General features: G+C 42.9%; 2 protein-coding genes across 2 annotated transcripts in view; both read left to right on the plus strand.

The window, feature by feature from the left end:
* hoxa2b (homeobox A2b) overlaps positions 1–288 on the plus strand; it is a gene marked incomplete at both ends in the record, with an annotated part of 1,543 nt that extends 1,255 nt beyond the window's left edge. Inside the window, one exon of the mRNA XM_080540429.1 lies at positions 1–288. This exon is cut by the window's left edge and continues 410 nt beyond it. Coding sequence (XP_080396555.1) covers positions 1–288 — 288 coding nt within the window.
* Positions 289–6,312: 6,024 nt separating this feature from the next.
* Positions 6,313–15,000, plus strand: part of skap2 (src kinase associated phosphoprotein 2) — a gene marked incomplete at both ends in the record, with an annotated part of 13,860 nt that continues 5,172 nt past the window's right edge. Inside the window, 11 exons of the mRNA XM_080541216.1 lie at positions 6,313–6,352; positions 6,892–6,997; positions 7,147–7,172; positions 7,286–7,384; positions 8,584–8,661; positions 8,778–8,861; positions 9,685–9,809; positions 10,078–10,141; positions 11,825–11,959; positions 12,814–12,893; positions 14,589–14,726. Of these exons, the coding sequence (XP_080397342.1) occupies positions 6,313–6,352; positions 6,892–6,997; positions 7,147–7,172; positions 7,286–7,384; positions 8,584–8,661; positions 8,778–8,861; positions 9,685–9,809; positions 10,078–10,141; positions 11,825–11,959; positions 12,814–12,893; positions 14,589–14,726 (975 nt within the window). The remainder of the gene's footprint in view (positions 6,353–6,891; positions 6,998–7,146; positions 7,173–7,285; positions 7,385–8,583; positions 8,662–8,777; positions 8,862–9,684; positions 9,810–10,077; positions 10,142–11,824; positions 11,960–12,813; positions 12,894–14,588; positions 14,727–15,000) is intronic.

The following is a 15,000-nucleotide window of genomic DNA, read 5'->3' on the forward strand; positions in this document are numbered from 1 at the left end:
TTAAACAGCAATGACAAAAATCTGAAACATTTTCCTAACCCATCACCCACTGTTCCTATCTGCGGGTCAACAATAGGCCCGGACGGCTGCGCATCTGGCGGGGACAATGGCCATTCCGTCTCTCATTCCCTGGACGTCTCTTTGCAGGACTTTCACGTTTTCTCATCGGATTCCTTCTCTCCGAGTCTGTCAGATTCTATAGATAGCCCAATGGGTTTATCAACTGAAAGTTTTGATTTTTTCTCAGAAACGCTCACAACAATCGATCTCCAACACTTGAGCTATTAACTGTCTTAAACCCCCCCCAGCAATTTAGTTTAGAAAGAGCTTTATCTCCTTACAAGTAAATTGGCCTATTTGTTTTTTTTATTTCTTTATTTTCGACTGAATTGATTAATACATGACCCACATGAGGTAAGTTTGAACAACAATATGAATATGTTTGATGCCACTATTACAGCTACAGATAAAAATATTCCTTTTATTTTTGTATCATATTTGGGTACAATGTCATAGCCTATTTTCTTAGAATAAAATTGTATTTACCAGAAATGTTGGTGTTCTTTACTTATTTACCATGCGAGTTGTAATAGGTATAGCCTAATATATTCAATTAGTTTCATGTGTGCAAGAAACAAGAGACATGAATATAGGCCTGAAAACAATTGGCTTAATATTCAGTGGAAAACAAATGATTGCGAGTGACACTAAAAATGTGCTCTTTCCTCCAGTGTGGTGCGGGCAAACATTGGCCTACGATATACAGAATATTAGGGTTCACATAAATCACAAACATGTCACTCTTACCATAACCTTAAAGGCCTATAGGCACCATAAGCGATCATTTTCAAATATTGTTGCACCCTTCCAAATAAGAATATGACCTAAGATGACACAACATAAATAAAGTATGCAGCACTTTGCTTCTTCCTTGAAAGTAGAACGGCGATGAGTGATTTTACACTATAGCTGTTGAATGAGACATAGATTACACTGTTTCTGAGTTCATAAATCACAATGGTTTATGACTGGGGACGTTATTAAAGAGATTAATTGCCTTACTACATGCACAAATAAAAACAATCTCGGGAGTTCACGGCCAAAAGCTGTAACTTTGTTGGCGTTCTACAATTACATTTTATAGCCTATAAAACTTACAGCATGAGGCGGGTGCGCGTGTACGATCACACAAAGTATAGGCCTATTTCAATCCCATTTTAAAATGTAATTGGCCTTTTTTTCCTTTTCTTAAAAGAAAAAGAAGTAATTTGATAGATTAGTTTATTTATTTCCACTCCAGTCACACGAAACACAGCGTTCAGCGTTATGTGTCATAATGTGGTTGTTTTGGAATTCATTAAATGTAATTGGCTATCTTGCTGTTTATTATTAACGGTATAGATTAGCCTAAATAGACTTAGGCCCATGAATATTGGTATCCACGTTACATGGGGTATAGGCTTCATGACAGATTAAAGTGGAAGGTTACCGTGAACGTGATTACTTTTCAGGCGTTCACTCAATATTTTACACAAAAAGTATAAAAATAGATAAAAATATATTAATGTATTATTGCCTGTATATCTAAAAATAGGCTATACACATATGAATACAAGTTGTATATATATATAGGCATATGAATACAAGTTGACGGTGTCTTTTCTTCCCCCCAGCCTTTGCATTCTAGGGTTCTATTCAATAGGCCTATAGGAATCTGCTCGCATCAAAAGCCCACTCATTTCAGTGGCTCTCCGGATAAACTCAAAGCACCGCCATTTTCTAGAATAAGGCGCGGACTGCATGTGGCCGCTCTCTAAGCGCATATACCGCTCTGAAATAGAAGAATGTTAGAAATCTAATAGTAATTTAATGTGAAAAAACAAACAAACATGTGACATTGGTCTACAGCCCAGCATTAAAAGCTTAGGCCTACTCCCACCACATGATGTAGCAGGATCAGGATGATAGTCCCCAATGATGGACCCTGCTTGCAGTCTATTATAGTTACGGGGAAAAACAAGCGTCAAAAAGAATGAAATGAAATGTACAAAAATAAGCTATAGGGATATTTTTTAAATAACCTGCTTCTAATGTAACGATATAAATAAGTCTTGCCCTCTATCTGGCAGTAACAGCTATTAGCACCTAACACAATATTACATTTACAGTAACAAATCCATTTCTCAAACAGCTACTCTGAAGAAATATCTTCATCCACTGCTCTTGTTTAATAGCTGCCTCGTGTGTCCACGTCCCTGACCGAACCAGGTCTGCAAAGGGAGATGAAGGACAAAGATTACTCGTCCAATGAGACAATGATCAATGACTCTGACAACAACAATAATATTATGATTAATATTATTATTAATAATAATGGTAATAACAATAATAATAGTACTACTGATACAGCATGGGTGCATGCAGGAAGACCATGGGATTGAAACAATCTTTACACTATTCAAATCAAAATGACAAATATATGGCATATATCTATATCTATATATCTACATCGATATATATGTATATTGTTACCACCATCAAGTTATTGTATGCCCTGTCTAGTCCACTTTGATCATGCCTCCCCAACCCTTATCCACAAATTCATGATTTGAAAACACAGAGTAACAGGTGGAGGAATCTCTGAGATATGATGTGACATATGATGTGGTATTGGGAGATATGATGAGACATGGGAGATATGATGAGACATGGGAGATATGATGAGACATGGGAGATATGATGTGACAACTTCTTATTATTAAGAAGTTATTTCTTCTGAGTGGGGCACTCCCACTCATATTTGTCTTTTGTATTGACAGAGACAGTATAGATTATAAGGATGTGTGAGAGAGAGAAGAAGACATGCAGAACCTGTGGTTACCTGGTCAAGGCTTTACCCGTTACGCCACCAAGCGCCCCAAGTGATGACAACTTCTAAACTGTAAACACCACCTGAGCAGGTTCATCTGTAGAAGCCCACCAGGCAGTCAGTCAAGTGATTGCCCCCCCCCCCATTGACCTGCCACTGTAAATGTTACACCCCAGCCCTGCAGGGCCAATGAAACTCAGTCTGAGGAACCCAGAACAAGGCTCTGATTGGCCACCTGCATGTGTGATCTTTTCTCCCTAGACACCAGATCTCTACACATTAGTCATGTCTGACAGTTTCCACTTTTGTGTACATAAAATAAGCTTTGGAATTCTGATGACCCCCCCTACCTCACTCTCTTTCAGTTCCACTGTCGCAGACATGTAGTTGTGTCGCAGATTGTCTTGTGTGACTTTGTTTTGATTGGTTATTCTGTGCGAACCTGCTATGTGATTATTAAATGAATCAAACTAATATCTTGTTAAACACACACACACACACACACACACACACCCACACCCACATACACGCACACACACACACACACACACACACACATACACACACACACACACACACACACACACACACACACACCCCCACACACACACACACGTATGACATAATCATCGATGCTGCCCCTCTATCTCTGCTACCATGTATGTCTTGTCTGTGCTTTCATTGTGGTTGCTGTAAATATTATTTTCCCTTGTCCCCTTTGTATTGTTTTTATTGCGTGAACCGCATCGATTGCTGCCATCATCTGTGCTTGCTTGTTTGTGCTTGCTCCAATTGTGTGCGATATGTTTGTATGTCTTTCTCCATTTTGCTTATGCTTCCTGTAATTGTAAATGTAATCTACTTTTTGTCTTTTAACTTAACTAATGCTCTAATGCCTACTGACAACTTGCCGGGGACTACAGCTGGAAATGGGCCTTGTAGACATAAATCTGCTCCTTTTACGGCACAGTTAATTAATGGGGACTGTCCACAAAATGATTAAATAACACACACACACACACACACACACACACACACACGCACACATACACACATTCCAACTCTGGTGCTAATATCTGAAAGTGAAATTTGTGAACTGAACTAAAGCCAGATTGCAACAGAGGGCATTATGGGACCTGACATATGACACTGGCATTCTCCCCCTCCTCCCAAGGTCATAGGTCAAGCCACCTCTCATCTCCTTCGCCATGCAGGATGGAACCACTGCCGGGTCAGCTGGGGGTCAAGTGGTGGTGAGTAACCACAGAGGGATTGTACACCACCAGCTTCTCAGGTAAAAGTCCCCAGCAGAAGATTCATCATCATATGGGAGCATCTGACATCCACACCAGGATGCTGTGAAGGCTGAGCACTGACCAATGAAACCTTCTGTTGCGGTTTATTATGGAATCCCAACAGCTCTGAAATATGAGACCATGAACCTCTGGCTCAGGACCGGTCATACGTCTAAAGAGAAGGCGTGTTGGGGAACACCAGGGTTGTTGATCCTGGTCATAAGCGTGTTTCACCTTACACGCCAAAAAGTCTCAACACATTACAGTAAAAGAAGTCAAACTGGGAACTAAGTTGATTTACTAATCTACCTCATCATGTATGTGTTTATGCTGTATGTGTTGTTCTGGGTTGAAAAACCAATGCTCATGGAGCAAGGGTCCAGGTGAGGAGGGGTCTGTATACCTAGATTAGATTAGATTAGATTAGATTAGATTAGATTAGATTCAACTTTATTGTCATTGCAGAGCACAAGTACTATACAACAAAATGCAGTGATAGGTAGAGATAGGGATAGGTACAGTATGGCAAGTGTGGTAGTTAGAGGTATATACACAGTTATGAGTTATGTACAGTTAAGCTAGCTATGTACAGTTAAGGTAGATATGTTAAGGTAGCTGTTAAGGTAGCTGTGTACAGTAAGGTAGATATGTACAGATGTATAAATAGAGGCTATATCAAAGGAGGTATGTGCAAAGGTAGTATTTGTAAACAGCAGTAGTGCACTAATCCGGATTCCCTGAGAGATGAAAGGGTTGGTTGGAAGAAAGGTCCCCCTCAGGTCTTGGGAGCCTCACCACCCCACCTGCTAGGCCCAAGCTCCACACATATAGTACCCCCAGAGGTGGAGGGGTGACAGGTGGACAGGGTTAGTCACTCCTGTCTCCCTTCTAGGTATTTCTAAACAGGAAGCTATATGGATAGCTTAAAGGCTGAGTCTTTTTTAACATGTATCAGGTGATACTGTTTGTCACAAGATGAAGATGAATGAGGGATTGACACAAGGTTAACCACATCTATAAACACACAGAAGCCTCCCCACTCACCCAGTCCTACTGTAGAAGGTGGCCAATAACTCCCCTGGCTTGCATTTGTTCAACATTTTCTGTCCATGCGAAAGCTTGTAAACCACGAGATGAGCAGCCAACATTCCTCAAATGGCAGAACACAGAGCGCTCCCTTGAGCGTGCAGCTTGATAATGGCCCAACTATTGCCCGCCTGGGGGAACTCTAGGATTAGGGGGAAAAAACAATTTTCAACTCAACAATGACAGTATAATAATAGTTTTGCTATGATTTGGGATGCATCAGAATCAGAATCGGAATTCTTTTTGTATTGCCAAGTCTGTTTGCACATAGGAAATTGACTTGGTGAACTGTGACTTCATCGCACGGAGATGATCTTGAGATGGCTTGAGACTTCCTGTGGGTTTGAGGAACCATGGTTGAGTGCAGCGTCTTCTGGTTGCATCATGACACTGATACTCGACCCCGCGGTGCCCCAACATCCCCAGCAGGCTGACACTGACTGATCACCCCATCCCTTTCATCAACATAGGCATACCGTTGGAGTTGTTCTCTCAGAGAGGACTCTGTGCCTCAACAGCACATCTATCCGCTGAATACCTCTCACAACACCACATCTATGATGATGCCTTAACACAAGGCCTTGATTGACGTGGCACTATCTGCCACACATCTGATATTCATCAAAACATCCTCTAAAATGAGCTTGGCTTGAAAAGAGCCACTGATCCTCCAAAGAATACATTCAATATTTGGAGGGACTGAGAAGAAAGGGAAATAAATGGACTGAGGCCGCCGATGAATGCCCCCCAAAATGAAATCTCACACCTTCCAAATGATTGTATCATCCATGTGCGTCAGTTGATGAGCCAATGAGAGTGATGACGTCAGAGACATGTTCTCTGGTGTTTGGGGGGGCGTGCCCTTCAGGTGCTCCAGCGAGGGGCAGGGACACGGCACATGGTCCATCATCTGATGAGCGGAACGGCTATTGTTGTTTTGTATTAGTCAAATGAGACGCTACTGTAACTTCCGTGTCTCTCAGCCCACCAGTGCTTCCGTGTTAACGGTGCTGCTCCCCTTGTTGGACTAGTTGGTGTGTTTAGTTTCATGTTATTAACGCTATGCGGGCATTCCCAGAGGAGTTCTCCACGCTTCTTTCAGGTATTTACTACTGGATGTCAATTGCGTTGCTTATGTAATGCCATTACAACCATAAACAGTTAAGTCATACTTGGAAGTTTTACAAACATTTTCGAACTGTTTAGTAAAAGAGGAAGTGTTTCTCCAGCAGCATGAACGGCAGTGGTCTCTTTGCTTCTGCCGAGGCTATTATTATAATTATAATTATTATTATCACCAACAGACCGAGTAAGGTGCGCTCTTTAGACTCTTTAGAGACTTAGGGAATAACATCTCTCAGTTGGCAGTATTCAAAAGGTTACCAGAAATTGCCCACATTGAACTATTCATTCTTTGAAGGTTTTTTGAAAATCCCCCAAAAGTTGATCACAAAACAAAACACAATTCCTGAATGAAAGTTTGGTTGGTAAATATCTATTGTTTTGTTGTTTACTTGAATGATTCAATATGGGAATGGGGAGCATCAATCTGTACAATGTCTCTGTACCATTGGACAAGTCGTCACGTGACCTGATACTTCAAACAGCTCTATTGTTGATTTTGTCTTCCCTTTATTTCAGATCTTGAAACGTTTCTCTCTGATGGTCTGAAGGGAGAGAATCTGAGTAAGAAGGCAAAAGAGAAAAAGGAAGCCTTCATCAAACGAATTAAAGATGTACAATCTGGGTATGCATACATTTTGAATGTCATTACATGTATGCATTGTGGTTTTGCTAAATAATTGCACATTCATAAATGTAGAGTAGGTCTGTTCGTCGTAGCAGTTGCTATTCTTCCAGTAACAATGCTTTCTCATTTGTTCTTGTTTCCTACAGCTACCCTCAGGATTTCAAGGAGAAACGTGAGTTTGATGTCTTTATGTTTGATATCAAATTGTTTCTTCGATGCACGGTGACTCACACAACGTGCCATGCCTTTGTCAGGATAAAGTCATTTGACAACTTAATCCGCCAGATGCAGAGGAATCAGATGAAGAGGAAGAGTTTGACAGCAACAACGATGGAGGATCGCTGCATTCAGAGCGCACAGACCGGGACGAGGAGCCCTGTGAAGGTGAGTCACACAGAGTCTGCTGTCAAACCTACTGGCTGAGGCAGCATGGGGGCCTGCTACAATGGGCATTGTCAAGATACTGTGCTTTAAGATTAGATTAGATTAGATTCAACTTCACTGTCATTACAGAGTACATGTACCAGGCAACGAAATGCAGTTTAGCTAACCAGAAGTGCAAATAGTGATATAAAACAGGATAGTGATAGGTACAGTATAGCAAGTACGGTTGTAAGAGGTACATACAGGAGATGTATAGCAGTAAGATATAAACTTTAAATACAATAACTGAAATGAAAGACCTGACAAGATGAATATTTACAGCTGAAATGAAGAAAAAAAGACCAACTGGCACACAGCCTGTACTTCCAACTGGTGTGTGAGAAAGTGAGAGTGAAGGGAGAGGGTTAGACAGACCCGGCAGACATTCCCATTGTAACTGGGCAACAGACTTTGGAAACAATTTGAGGGGCACGACTGCTGTGGGTTGGCCCCCCTCCCTGACAGAGAGAGCATGCTTTATTACCCACCGTCTAGAGAGCGCTGCGTACAGCCCGTATATCACTGCCTCCCATTTCTCCTGTAGTCAAGGAAAATACATTTCTAGATACACACAGTGGCGTCGCCTAACCCGTGCACAACACACCATTTCAGTAACCTACAGATTTGTGTGTATCTAGTTTTGTTAATTGAGTATCAAGGTAAACATTGTGAAATGGTGGTTAGGCGGGGGGGGGGCGGGGGTTATTGGCCATTCAGCAGTTGCCAGTTTTATGGCCCCCTCTTTCACACAGAGCAACTTTGACACAGCAGTTGAACATTTGCATTGAAGTTGTACTCTGAACTACTAGTCTCTAGTCTGAACTACTAGTCTTTAGTCTGTAACATTGCGTCAGCCTAGTAGATGGCAGACCAACGTGGAACATATGGGCATTTTCCCATCAGCTATTGGTTGATGTGTCTTTTTCTACAGCCTTTCTACCGTATTTCATTTACTATGATACTAATTCACTGTGAGGATGGACTATGCAAATCAGAGCACGTAGACGTAGTACCACTGTGGTATAGTTGCAAGCATGTTGATAATCTTTTCACCTGCCAAAGTAACAGATTGTCATATGAGCTGAGCTTTAGTCACTCATCGCAGCGAAGGTGATGAAAAATAAACGGTTGATCTCACCCATCCTTCTTCTCCTCCTCAGGTGCTCAGTCTCCACCTGTGGCAGCCCAGGACCTGCAGTTTGTCTTCAAGGCTGGAAATCTGGAGAAACGCAGAAAGGGTGGGTGTCTTCACTGAGATCCACATGACAACATTTTGTAATAAAAAAATAAATAATCAAATGTTGTAAATACTGTTTGACCCTTTGTGAATACGTGTCCCTGTCGTCTTGGACAGACCACAGCTTCTTTGGGACAGAATGGCAGAAGAGATGGTGTGCCCTGAGCAACCACACATTCTACTATTACGGGAGTGAGAAAGGTATAAACAGATGGTGGAAGTCGGACGAGCTCTCCTCTAATATAATAAGCTACTCTGTTCGGTGTTGGTGTTGGGGTGGAGATAATTCTATAAATTCTAGTGGACTGCACCTATCCACTGCAATATTGAATGTCGTCTCATAGCTTAACGATGATGATGATGGGGGTAGTGGTGGCCTAATGGATAGTGAGTTGGACAATTCCTGTGGAAATTGTGAAGTGTGCTTGCCCCCCCCCCCCCCCCCCCCCGGGCCACTCCACTGCATCCCCCGACGAAGACCGCGTTTTGTCTAGCTCACCCAGGGGCCGAGCTAACTAGCGCTAGCTAACTAGTTAACGCTAGATAGCTAACTCCCCAGCACCCCCTGGCGAAGACTGCGTGTCTTTAAGTCACTCAGAGGCCGGTGTTTTGAATATTGCCCCATTCATTGTCTATGGGATTTTTTTGTCTGCTAAACGGGGCTTTGTGGGTAAACCGTATGTAAACTGGATAATTCCCGTACAAGCAACGCAAGCTGGAATGAGCTGCACGTTTTGACACCTCTTATATCAACCTAGTGCCAAAACTGTGGGACGAGTAGCCGGGTCGAATTTTGCTATAATGATTAAGAAGAAAATATATGTACAATACTAATAAGTGCTGCTTGCTACTGCAAGCACACTTAATTACTCCAGGGAGACTGTAATCCCTGTAATCTCTAATTGTAAATCGCATTGGATAAAAGTGTCTGCTAAATGTTTAAAATGTAAACGGTGCTGCAGTAATTATCCATTGTGGCTGTTACTGCAGCTGTGTTGTGTTTACTCTCACTCTCTCTCGTCAGACAAGCAGCAGAAGGGAGAGTTTGGTATTGATGGGTACACTGTCAAAATGAAAAACACCCTGCGCAGAGATTCCAAGAAAGATTGCTGCTTTGAAATTTCTGCTCCTGACAAGCGTGTATATCAGGTGAGCTAGTCTCTTGATGACACTTGTGAGTATGCTATAATCATTACAGTCTGTCAACGCAACATTCCTGACCCTAATAGGGCTGAAGCTGACACTCCGATATTTAGGCCTTCATTAAATATTTGTCTTCTAGTCAGCGTTCTCAGCTATGTTTTTCCTTTCCTTAAGGAACATTTGGCTAATGCATACATACAGTGCTGTTTGCTTATGTTAATTGATTTAGGAGCAGCTAAACTGCAGTTTCCTCCTCCTCTCGCCCTCTCCGCAGTTCTGTGCGTCATCCCAGAAAGAAGCCGAGGGATGGGTGGAGCAGATAGATTTTGTGTTGAGAGGTTTGTTGTTTGCTATACTCATAGAACACATCTGTTATTCTGAACGGACCATGCATTTTTCATATCATCATCTCTTTAAAGGAAACATATTATGCTCTTTTTTTCTCTCCACAAGTTAATGTAGTTCTCTGGGGTCCCTCAAATCATGTCAAGAAGTTTTACGTTTTTTGTTGAAAAAAAACACTCGATCTGAAATCTAAAGGCATACCTCAATACACCTCTGTTGCAGTCCTTTTCTCGACGGGCTGTTTTTGTGTCTGTCGCTTTAAATCTGAATGAGCTTCTTCTCCCCACGCCCAGCTCCTGAGGTTAGCTAGCTAACGCCCTGTAGTGCTGAAGAAGAGAGGCCAGAGGAACACCTCTTTCTTTGCACAACTGGAGATGAGATTGAGGCTGAGATACTGGCTGGATGAGACCGCTAATGGATACCTAGATAGCTAACCCAGTTTACTCGTATTGCGTATTAGTAAGAACAGAAAAAAGGAAACAAACGACCAAACTGCGCTAAATCGATAGATATATTATATACTACAGTATTATCTACAGTAAATATATTAAACATTCAAACACTCCCCCAGAATATCATAAAAAAAACAAAAAAAAACAATACATTGTTGTGCATTTCCCTTGATAAGTCAACTTTAGAATGGCCGCTATTGCAAAACAGTTGTCTGGTAGTTTTTGCCTGCTGAAGGGAAAGCCCATAGTGATGGTGGCAGGGCTACATGGATAATACACACCTACAGTAAATCAAACACTCCCCCGGAATATCAGAAAAAACACGTTTGATTCAGCCCTCCCTCATTTCTTTGTAATAGCAACCGTATAGCCTATGAGTGATGCTACGTGTACGTATACACTGAACTGCTTACTAGACCTCAGCCAGTACATTGTAGCGTATTTCCCTTTAGAATGGCCGCTACTGCGAAACAGTCATTCGTGCCTGCTGAAGGGAGTACATGAAAACAACTATATGCCGATAAATGACTTGCTACATTGATGTTGGGAAAGGAACTGACCAATCTCGCACTGCAAGTTCGTGTCAAAGCGGAACGGTCTTTGGAAACAGGAACTAAAATTATTAGGCCTAAATTATGTGGGGTGGGCGGGTATGAGACTCCAGCTTGCGTAGGGGGGGGGGGGCAGCCCATCTGAACAGCTTGTTGAGTCGCATGTTTTCGGAAATACGCAGCCCACAAAAAACTGACTGAATGGCTTAACTTCACAGTTCCTGTGTTAGTAGGATCATCAGAGACCCACATGCACAAGCACTGAAAAGTACTTTTTTCATAATATGGGACCTTAATTTATAGTTAAGGAAAAGTTGACAAACTCCAACATAGAAAACCGTATTATCATGGCAACAAAATGGCTTCTAGAAGTTTATCTGGGTGTTAGATGAGATGGAAGCAGCCGTCTGCAGTACAGAGGACGTGCACGATGTACATGTAATGGCCACTGTGTGTGTGTGGTGTGTGTGCCTGTGTGTGTGGTGTCTGTGTGTTTGTGTGTGTCTGTGTGTTTGTGTGTGTGTGTGTGTGTGTGTGTGTGTGGTGTTTGTGTGTTTGTGTGCGTGTGTGCGTGCGTGTGTGTGTTTGTGCGTATGCGTGTGCGTGTGCGTGTGCGTGTGTGTGTGCGTATACGTGTGCGTATACGTGTGCGTGTCCGTGTGTGTGTGTGTAGACATGTCAGGGATCATCCCTGTGGACGAGGAGATTGAGTACGATGACATCGAGGCTCCTCCTCCTGAGCGGCGGCCCTCGGCCCTCCCGGACCGCGTGGATGACGACAACGACGACATCTACGAAGAACTCCCTGGTCAGCCTGTCTCACACCACACGCACACACACTCACTAAGACACAGCGCTGCACGCTCTGAGCTAAAGCCTCTCTGAGGTTGTTGCTATCCATCTTTTTACTTATTATTATTGTTATTTTTATTATTATTATTATTATTATTATTATTATTATTATTATTATTAAGTGATATTATTATTATTAAGTGATAATAATAATAATAATAATAATAATAATAATAATAATAATAAAAAGAATACTGTACTCTGTGTAATAATAACTTTATAATAACTCTTATTTGTACAGAACTTTTCCTGCAAACGTTCAAGCTCAAAGTGCTCCAATCATTATATAATCCTAATTTCATTATTTAGTCATTTAAAGGCAATATTAAAAAGATGGGGTTTTTAGTCTTGACTTGAACATATTTGCTGAGGTTGCGTCCCTAATGGTAGCTATATATCATTTCTACACTGAGAAGGATCAGGTAGAGTTTTAAGTTGAACTTGATTAAACTTTCTCTAAGCCAGTTGATCTTGTAATCCGGCGACTACGTGTGACTCGTATGTTAAAGCCTCCCTCACTGACAGGTGTTGTAGGGGTCCGTGCATTCCTTCCACCGAGACCCCGGGGTTTGACCCCTTCCCTGCCCTGTTCTCCCGCATGTTTTGTTTTTTTCTTCCTCACAATCGACAGCTTATTTTTGTCGAGCGACGCTGAATTGGAATGAAAAACTTGTTCAACTGTTCCGTAGCACCTGCCTTATATGACGTGGGTGTAACTCACCCTCCATCCGCTACCGATGGAAAAAATGTGATGGCTTTTTTATGGAGCCCTCTGGAAGTCACACTCACTGTTGTGCTCTCTCCCCACAGAGGAGGACATGCCAACGCCCCCCAAGCCCAAGGTGGAGCTGCCCAGCAACCCCCCCCCTGCTGCTGCTGCTGCTGCTGCTGTGCCAGGTCATCACCCTGAGCCCTGCTTCAGCTTTTACATCTTTACATTTACATTTCTGGCATTTAGCAGACGCCTTATTCCAAAGCAACTTACAATCAATACATTTGACTAAGGAAGTGAATCATCAATGCACCAGTTCTAGCAGGAGGAGTAATCTAGCTCAGGCCAGGGGCCACTGGCAGTCGTTGTGAAACAGTCATTTCTTTCCTTTTTTAAATTATTATAATTTTTTTTATTAGACACTGAAGAGACAGTGCAAGGGGGGCAGTAGACTTAGGGGCACAGTATTGGGGAAAAGCAGGTGTCTCAGGAGACGTAGTGCTGGGGAGTGGTAATGTCTCAGGAGGAGCAGTTAAGGTGTGACCTGAAGAGATGGGTCTTCAGTCAGCTCCCCTGCCTCCTCCTCACCCACCTCTCTTTCAGCCTTTCATCTATACGTCTAGTATGTATGTAGGCCTTCATTGTGTTTTTTTATTGCACTGTTACAGTATGAAATATGATGAAGAAACCTTTAGAGATATGGTGGTGCATCGGATGAGGACAGGGATGAGGATGAGGATGATGATGAGGACAGGATGATGATGATGAGGACAGGATGATGATGATGAGGACAGGAGGAGGACAGGATGATGATGAGGACAGGATGATGATGATGAGGATGATGATGATGAGGATGATGATGATGAGGACAGGATGAGGAGGAGGAGGAGGAGGATGATGACAGGATGAGGACAGGATGAGGATGAGGACAGGATGAGGACAGGATGATGATGAGGACAGGATGATGATGAGGACAGGATGATGATGATGACAGGATGATGATGATGAGGACAGGATGATGATGAGGACAGGATGATGATGAGGACAGGATGATGATGAGGACAGGATGATGATGAGGACAGGATGATGATGATGACAGGATGATGATGACAGGATGATGATGAGGACAGGATGATGATGATGAGGACAGGATGATGATGAGGAGGACAGGATGATGATGAGGACAGGATGATGATGAGGACAGGATGATGACAGGATGAGGACAGGATGATGATGAGGACAGGATGATGATGAGGACAGGATGATGATGAGGACAGGATGAGGACAGGATGATGATGAGGACAGGATGATGATGATGAGGACAGGATGATGATGAGGACAGGATGATGACAGGATGATGATGAGGACAGGATGATGATGAGGACAGGATGAGGACAGGATGATGACAGGATGATGATGAGGACAGGATGAGGACAGGATGATGACAGGATGAGGATGAGGCTGTCGTCAGTAGGACTGGACGTGTGTCGGCCATTTCAGGAAGTGGTACGCTGGTTGGTCCTGGCACCAATGTAAGCCCTTCACGTGGATGTGGAGGGAGGAAGTGAAGATGAGAAGAGAGGAAGTCGATGTGAGAACGGAGGCTCATAGTACACACGGCCCTGGAAATGTTGTCCGATGAAAACCACCCCTGGTACATTTCAGCCTCCTGGCTATGCACACTGACCCCGTAGCCTAGCTCATAGAGAGAAAACCAAATGAAGAGGAGAGAAGAGGAAAGGTGCTTGCTAGCTCTCTACTGCACCCTGTTGGTGACTCACTAGTACTGCCTCTACCACCACCACCACCGCCAATGTATAATAATAGAGAGGGCTTTGATTGGATGTTAACTGTTCAGCAACATCAATTCTAGATGGGTTTTTCCCCGGTTTTCCCAGTGAACAAAAGCACCGACTACCCAAACTACTACCAGGGCATGTGGGACTGCACAGGGGACCACGCGGACGAGCTGACCTTCCAACGCGGAGACGCCATCTACATCCTCAGCAAGGTAAGGGCTGGGAGGAGGAAGTACGGGTCGTCACGGTGCTCGGTGCTATTCATAATGTCTTCGCAAAAAAAAACTAAAAACACAACCCGAGCTGATATAAGCGACGATAGGATTATTATTATTTTTTTTAAATGTACTTCGTAGAAAGTGTACTTCGCCTCTTGTCTTATCCTCCGTTAAGGCAGTTTAACTGCAGGCCCCACTTTTGCCTCAAGTGCCATGGAGATTCTGTGGTATTTACAAAAGCTTCTCTGAAATGTCTGCGCTGCCTTGC

Source organism: Nansenia antarctica (genome assembly GCF_963989245.1).
Source record: "Nansenia antarctica genome assembly, chromosome: 10".
Taxonomy (NCBI): Eukaryota; Metazoa; Chordata; class Actinopteri; order Argentiniformes; family Microstomatidae; genus Nansenia; species Nansenia antarctica.